Source organism: Glossina fuscipes, unplaced genomic scaffold (assembly GCF_014805625.2).
Source record: "Glossina fuscipes isolate IAEA_lab_2018 unplaced genomic scaffold, Yale_Gfus_2 106618, whole genome shotgun sequence".
NCBI classification, from domain to species: domain Eukaryota; kingdom Metazoa; phylum Arthropoda; class Insecta; order Diptera; family Glossinidae; genus Glossina; species Glossina fuscipes.
This window is the reverse complement of record NW_024005625.1, coordinates 1-8,260: the sequence shown is the minus strand read 5'-3', so window position 1 is coordinate 8,260 and position 8,260 is coordinate 1. Positions and strand designations below refer to the sequence as shown.

General features: G+C 36.4%; 1 protein-coding gene across 1 annotated transcript; it reads left to right on the top strand.

The window, feature by feature from the left end:
• Positions 1 to 1,908: 1,908 nt before the first annotated feature.
• LOC119644288 lies at positions 1,909 to 5,022 on the top strand. The gene is made up of 3 exons (XM_038043826.1): positions 1,909 to 4,415; positions 4,487 to 4,580; positions 4,896 to 5,022. Exons 1-3 carry the CDS (start codon positions 2,243 to 2,245, stop codon positions 5,020 to 5,022), a joined length of 2,394 nt encoding a protein of 797 aa, XP_037899754.1. The 5' UTR covers positions 1,909 to 2,242.
• Positions 5,023 to 8,260: the final 3,238 nt, after the last annotated feature.

Below are 8,260 nucleotides of genomic sequence, written 5' to 3'. Positions count from 1 at the left end.
GTGTCTGTGCGTCTCCGTGTTTGTGTGGATGCACGCTGTTGATCCTAGTCACACAAAAAAGTTCATGTGAAAAATCGAACGGTTACAAGTTATCATCAAATTTTCACTTTTTTTTTTTGCTTTTTTCACGTTTTCTACTTATTACCCACAAGACAAACAAGACGGAATGTTGAAAATTATTCTGGATACGTTACACATGCAAATACAATGTTTTTAGTTAGAACAAGCAAGGAAAGTATATTCGGTCGTGACCGAATCTTTTATACCCATCACCGTTGCCCTGAACCAGACAATAAGAGTGAAAGAACTACATTTTCATGCTCTATAAGATGGAGTGGGCGCGGCTGATTTCTTCTATTTTCAAAATAAAACTATTGTTGTAGGTGTGTCCTTTTAAAAATTTAATTCACTTCGAGATTCTTTAAGAATTTTGAAGGCGATATCTTCATTTTCGCTCGACATTCTTTTTGGCAAAAGACTTAAAAAGTAGGTTTACTTTGTCGAGTCCCTCAAGATTCTTTGCGTCCACAAACTTAAATTGTGATATATTGTAACATTGGGTGACTGGATTGTCCGGTAGTCCCGGAACAATAGGATTTGCTATAGAAGGTATGTTTAAGTTCTTATAATTTTCTCAGCTGTGTGTGTGTTCTCGGTTTACATGGTACTAGTTATTTGGCCCATTTTCCATGCCCACCGGAGTACAAACAGTTCTAATATTTTCATCAAATTCGAAGTCGATTCTTTCTTTTTGCGACGAAGCATAGACGACACACGGACAATTGGACGGACGGGTATGCCTAAATCAACTGGAAATTTGATGCTTATCAAGGACATTTGATGTCTCTGAAGTTTCTTTTCAAGCAATGAAAACGTTTTGCTGAAATGAATACCTTCTTATGATTCGGTGTGGTGTGTATAACAAGATAATATGCATAAAATGAAAATTACGTATTAACAAGTAAGATGATTATATTCGGCCCGGGCCGAATCTCGAAAATATATATTATTCCATAAATATTTTTGGTTATATTATATACACACACACGCACCTTTATGTTCCTAAAAGTTAAATAAATGAAAGTTTTTTTTTAACGACTATTAGTAGTACAAGCTAACAAGTGCACAAAGTAAAGTAAAGTAAATAATCATATGTATGTCTAAACCTATGTTCGTTCATTCACTCATTTTTTTAAGCCTTAAGGGATTTTTCATATTTCATTAAACACTACTACACGTTCTCCAGTACAATGTATTATTATAAATATCGCATTAAGCTAAGTAAGAATAGAATTCAATCAATATAACTTCCAAACCAATATGTTTAACTCAACAAATATTTACATTCACGTTGTGAATGTGTCCTTGTCATTACATCACCAGCAGCACACAACTTTTAAATTTTACTTGCCTTAATGCACATGTCTTCTCTAATTTACAGATCCAGATACCGTTCATTATACACGAATGATTTTGTACAAAGAAAATAAGAAAGAAACAAAGTACATTAATTGAATGGTTTGGATTTGCGAGAATCACCAGTCAATCATGTGTTATGAATGAATAAAAGGAATAGCGAAAATCAAAGTGAATAAATGTAATCAATACGAAATCGTTAATAATACTTATATGGAAAAATTCATCTACCTAATCGTCTTCATTCTATTCAATGACAAGTAGTTTTCTGCTTATTTTTGCATAGAAAAGCGATATAAAGTGTTTTGCAGAGAATATCGTGGCCAAAACAGGCAACGCAAAAGCTTAAAGTTAACCGTGAAACCCCGATAGATAAAGTATGAGCATCGCCATCGTCATCATTGCTGCTATTGTTGTCAATTGTCGCGCATAGCAATTGAACAACACCAAAAAAAAAAAAAAAAAAAACAAAAAAAAAAACAAAACAAAACAAAAAACAGGAAACAGGAAGAACAAAAAATGTTTTATACAAAAAAAATCATCATTGTCAATAGCAACAACATCAATCAAGCGGACGTTGCCGTTATCGTTCACGTTATTAGATTGCTTTCACAAACACCCGCTAATCACAAAGAATCACTTTAACAACTAGTAAAGATATCGATAGATAATATAACAATAAAAATATATTCATCCATAAGAACCAAAGTCATTTGCGGTTAGTGAAAGCGCTTAGAATTTGGAAAAAAAAAAAACAGAAAAAAAAACCCGGACGGAACACAAATGACACCTGCTTGACTCGTTTTTCGTGTTGTTGTTGCTTCAAATGGAAGGAGAAATTCATAAAAGGCCAGTAAGTGATCAAGATGATGAAGTGGAAGAGAATATTAACTTATGGAATTCGGAAGGCACGGACAGGGAAGAAAAGATGGAGGAGGAAAAGCACACCGGGGAGCCAGAGGAATCACAAGGTCCGCTTAAATCGGATAAAGCTGTTTCCACAGATGGCATCAATTCTTTGGAGGATTTGCAAAGGGCACTTACCTATGAGGCCATTTTTCACAGCCTCCTCGAGAAGAAAATGCAGGCTATGAAACGCGACTGCGAAGAGCGTAAGCGAGCTAAACGGCTTAAACGGAAATCTATTGGTAGAATGTTTTTTGCCCGGAAGCTATTCAGCAGTGTTGAATCGCGTCAAAATTCAACGCTTAGTGAAAGCGGCGAAGATCAATTGTGTTCGCGTACGGTACCCACATCACCACACAAGACAAAATCGCCTAAAACTGCCATAAGAGATAAGGCTTACAAACGCCGAAAATCTGATGAAATCGAAGTGGCATCGATTACATCCCTTACTCAAAGTCAAAGTCGTTCTCAGGGGTCGCGAACGAGAACCAAAGCGAAAACCACTGCCAGTGCTAAGAGATTACCACAATCTGCGCCTTTGGCTGATGATAGTGTGGCTAGCACTCTTAGCAATTCCTCAGAAAGACAAAGTGTCGACCAGAAATTGGCGCAACGGCATTTACTGGTCCACGCTCAGACTCATACGCCGATCGATGCGGCCGTTTCAAGTTCCTCGGGCGAATCGAAAAATGCCCCACACACCAATGGTATATTAACTAGCTCTGCTGTACCCTCCGCTTCCTTCGTTGAACGCAGCTATGATACAGCATCGTTAGGTAGTGGTTATGAAAATGGTACGGGCGCTCGTTTACATTCCTCCACTTTAGCTGACGGTAGTTTGACATCTATACGTGATAGCATTGAGAGCTTATCATTTGCTAGTTCCCGGTGCACGGTGAGTTTTGGCGCAACTGAAATCATTCCGGAAATCCATAGGGATACTTTGTTATACGATCGCATTCGAGCGGCAAAGCGTCAGCGTATACTTGAAGCCAAATCAATTAGTGCACAATGCAGCCCAGAGCTGCCGCCACGTCTTGTTTTAAAGACTCTTAGGGCGATGCCCGAAAACGATACAGCTTCTTCACTTACCATAACTGGAGAAGAAAATCAAAAAATGAAAGATATAAGACATATAACTGCCACTGCCCAGCAAACCAAACACGCCCTAAGAACTCAACCCGCAACTAGTGAAGTCGCCATAGCGTTACCACCTAGCAAGTCGATTGTGCTGCCGCAAAACTTACTGCGCGCCGATAGCGAAAATCGGTCGGAAAAAATTGAGAAAGAGCTTGCAGTACAATCACGCGACATAACACGTCAAAATACTTCAGAAGATAGTGCAAATTTAACAATAAGTACTTTGTTAAATCAGAGTGATTCGTTGTCATTGCACGGTTCAAGAGTTTGGCCTACAGTTGAATTGAATGTGCTTGACAAACCTGTAACATTGGGTGATCGTTTTAAATCAAAATCAACCAGTTTATTAGCCGTTTTGAGTAATGGCCGCGCCCGACCGCCACCCTTGCCACCACCACCCCTGGAATCCGCTACAGTTTCGCCAGCTGCTTTATTGTCGCCTACCACTCTCACACGTAGCGCATTAACCGTCGAACAGCTGCATCAACATCAAAGCGATTATCATCAACGTTTAGTGAATAGCCTTAAATCGTCAATGCCTCCCCAAACGTCGCCACCCTGTACTGAGACAACTGATTCGCCCCCGCAAACATTACATATTGTAACGATAGCTAGTTCGTCAGCTTCAACGCAACCATATCCTATGATTACTACAAGTTCCGGTGCTATGCCGATCGATATCGATGCACCACCAATGCTGTCAGAACAAATTTTACCGTTCCGCAATGGTACTGCCAGTGGCGCTATTGTTGCCACTGCGGCTCCATCAAGCGAAACGGCTAAATTGCATCGTATGACTTCAACGTCGACTGGTTCTAGTGTCGCGCCTATTGGCTGTTGTGCTACAAGTAAAACTTCTGCACGCGACAAAAGCAAGCAACGTATCAAACCTCTTGTACCAGCCGGCCAAAGCGGCAGTGATGATGAATATCGTGGTCGTAAACGTAAATACAGTAAGCGCATCCTATAAATAATTGCATAAAAGAAAATTTCATTTAATTTTGTCCTTTTGTTACTTTCATAGAACGTTATCATCGTTGTTCAGATCCAATATTAGTTTATCCCAAACCAAATGGCTTACAACATTGCATACTTGCTATGCCAACCAATGAGCCTGTGTAAGTATAAACAAAAAAAAGGAAAACGAGAAGGCGAAGGCGAAGGCGAAGGGAAACGAGAGCAAGAAAAATTGACGTTGATTAGCCATAAACCATAGATTACATCACTGTTAAATTATTTAAGCTTTTTCTAATGAAGACAAAATTCTTAACTATATAGAGATAGAAAGGAACGAAAAACTTTTATAAATTATCGTTTATAATAATATTGTTTTCTTCTTTCCATGTCTTTCTCTTTTGAACGCTTTGGCTTTTATTATGTTTGTCTGGGGACTTAATTATTGTATTATGACGAACGTCAAACAAACGCTGTAGACAATATCCTTACAGCGAAGAATACTCTTATGATACGCAACTGCAAATAGAGTCCGATAAAAACGATGACTTGGAAAAGATTGTACCAAGCAGCAGCACAAGACGAAGACATCGCAAGCATCGGTAAGTACTGTAATTAAATGAAATGATCAGAGACTCTTTTGCGGAAGACTCTTTAACGGACGTGTTAAGTGTTAAACATGTACAAGAATGACAGCGAATTCATTATTGATACTGATAAAGTATACTAATTTCGTTTCTCATTAACAAGGTGGGTCGTTAGCTATGAAGTAAGTTGAAAAAGGGAGTTCGTTAATAATCTAACTTTGGTTGCAACGGTCTGGTATGAAAAGGAATAAAAACTCTTCGATTAATAGTCGTATTCTGATCTTGTGACCGGGTCCTTAGTCATTGAAGACTACTATGGGTTTTCATGTTGTAACCCACATGGCCTTATATCAAATCTGGTATTGCGGAGTAGTAGTTAAGTCATAAGAAACATAAGCAAAAAAAGTGATTTCTTACTTGTAACGTGCCTGTGATGTTGTTCATAACGCGGCAGCAAATTACTTTTGCAAGCAAAACTTTGGTAAAATGATTTTTTGCTAAACAAACTTTGGGAAAATCAATTTGAAAACCAGAAAATTCATTTTCTGCAGAAGGAATGATAAGCGGATAAATGTTTGGCGCAAATTACCCGAATGTCTATAGCTTCGGATGCCTTTTAAAATTTACTCACCTTATCCTCAGTAAGCGAACTGACAATGTTTGTGACTTACATATTTATTATTAATAGTGCAGACAATCGGTACCATGACCTAAAATATCTACAGTACTCGCCCGTGCCCCGAATCCATCAGTTTTAGAATTTCTACTTTCATCTCTTTTTGGTTCGGAGCACCACTGTTGCTTGTTATGAAGTGCTCGCCAACTACTTGGCGTCTGATTATGTTATGCTTATCTGTATGAACACAACGTCCAGAAGGATATGAGATAAGTAAACCCTTTATTACATCGATATACGCGGATTTATCGGTTTGCAATAGTCTTTATATGCCACACCATTTATGGCTAAAGTATATTGATTTCTTTGCTGATGTAAGCAATATCTAGGACAACTTACGTTTATTATTATTATTAATTGCGAGGGGAATCCGTACCACGGTCGAGCAAATCTATTGGACTCGCTCTTGCCACTAGTCCTTCAGTTTTAACATTTGTACGAAGGCCGCCACCTTTTTGGTTCAGAATACCACACCGTGTCTGGCTCTGCAAATGGCCTAACATTCACATCGAATATGATGGGATAACTCACGCATTCTTTTGGCAGAATCTGTCGATCTGTCGGTATCGGAGATACGCAGATTTTTCAGGCGGAACCTTAGGAAATTATGACCCGTGATTAAACGTAGATCGCTTCTTGTTAGTTCCAATAGGTTTTTCCGGAAGTTTTTATAAATTTTTTTGCTTGAGGTTTCCCCGTACATTGCTTCCAATGGCAATCGGATTTTTTGCGTGCTCATTGCGATACCAGCTTATTAATATGGTTTTTTCGTACACCACGGACCACATTTCTGACTACGCCTTCCATAATAGAAGCAATCAATTTAAAATTTGAAAATTCAGTCAACACTTATTTTGAGTTAGATTGTGGTCGGTTAAATTCTACTTTAAATTCTTCTTTATGTTCAATTCAAATCGATACCGAACGAAAAACGTCTATAAATCTAGTTACGTGAATTAAATTAAATTAAATTTATTTATGTAATTGAATTCAATAAAATCTATCTTAATGAAAAGTTTGACTTATTAAGAGTAGATCCTATTCATTCTAGTTCGAATATTCATTTTCTTGGAATCAGTTGTATGTAATCCTCAGTTCGATTCACTTCAACTCAATTTAGTTACTTTCAGTTAAATTTGCTTAAAAATTAAATCTTGAATCTCTCGGCATTCATCGTTCAGTTCAGTTTAGCAAAATTCAATTCAATTCAATTAGATAGATTCAATGCGATTGAAGGGCATTTTTATAACTGTCTTTATTGTTTGAAATATTAATAAAAATTTCAAAATTGATTCAATTTTTACCCCATAGAATAAGTGAAACGTTAAATTAAATTTTTTGCTAACAAAGAAATTGTTACCTTTAAATTTAATGGTCGATGATGATAAGTCATTAAATCCGTATATATGTATATATATCAACAAACATTTTTTCATTTCCGTTCTCTCCCCTAAACGTTTCTTCTTTTTTTTTTTTTTTTCTTTTTTCTATTTATTGTCACAAATCGCACTTTGTGGAGAAAACACCTTGACCCAAATTTTGAACACGTAAACGCTACACAAGAGTAAACGTATAATTAAACTCTACAATATAGTAGCGAGAGTGAGGGAAATACATATTAAAAAAAGAAATCAAAAAAAAAAGATGAAATAAAGTAAATGACTGAAGAACGACGACAGTAGCTGCAGTAATAAACAACAATAACAAAAAAAAAAAAAAGATTCATATTTTAAACAACAAATAAATTGAAAAAACTATATACGCCTTAGGGGGTATCCAGCATTTCTCTTACTTAAACCGAAAATATATGAAAAATATATTACTCATGCATTTTGACATTGCAGCCTTATTTGGCTGCAGATTGCACTTCAATATCTTGTATTATACTAAAAATTGTAAATTTTATAGAAAAATGGGGCGGGATTGTAATTGGATTTGTTTCATTTGTGACGCAGAACTATATAACGGAGTTTGTACCGAATATGCTTAAAAGAAATGACCGAACAAGCAAATTGATCAAGTGCCTTCAGTTGTTGGTGATACTAATTATTTAATTACTAAATATCCACAATAGTTAGATAGATATACAGGTATCATTAAATAATTGACCAAGAGTCTTCAATTAACGGTGGTTTAGATTATTTAATAGCTGAACATCTAAAATAATTGGATGGACCTACAGACATCACTAATCAATCTCAATGTTTTCGGTTGATCAAGTGTATTCAATAATCGGTGATACTAACTATCTAAAATCTAAATATACAAAATAGTTGGAGGGACAGACATCATTAAATAATCTCAAAATTTTCGCTTAATCGAGAATTTTTAACTATCTGCGATTCCTAAAACAATAGGATGGACGGACAGACCTTTTTATATAAGTTCAAGATTTTCAATTAACGATGATTCAGTACATCTAATATGTGAATCTCTAAAATAATCGAATGGACGACTAGACATTATTAAATAATCTCAAAATATTGGGCTGATCAAGGATTGTTGATTTTCGATGATGATACACATTATCTTAAATCTAAATAATAGGATGGACGGAGAGACATCATTAAATAATCTCAAA

Bases quoted from the DNA above. Each gene is read 5' to 3' on its own strand.
- LOC119644288 (XM_038043826.1), top strand. From the start codon at position 2,243: ATGGAAGGAGAAATTCATAAAAGGCCAGTAAGTGATCAAGATGATGAA. The intron at 4,416-4,486 runs GTAAGCGCATCC...TTACTTTCATAG, and splicing joins TGGTCGTAAACGTAAATACA to AACGTTATCATCGTTGTTCA. The intron at 4,581-4,895 runs GTAAGTATAAAC...CAAACGCTGTAG, and splicing joins ATGCCAACCAATGAGCCTGT to ACAATATCCTTACAGCGAAG.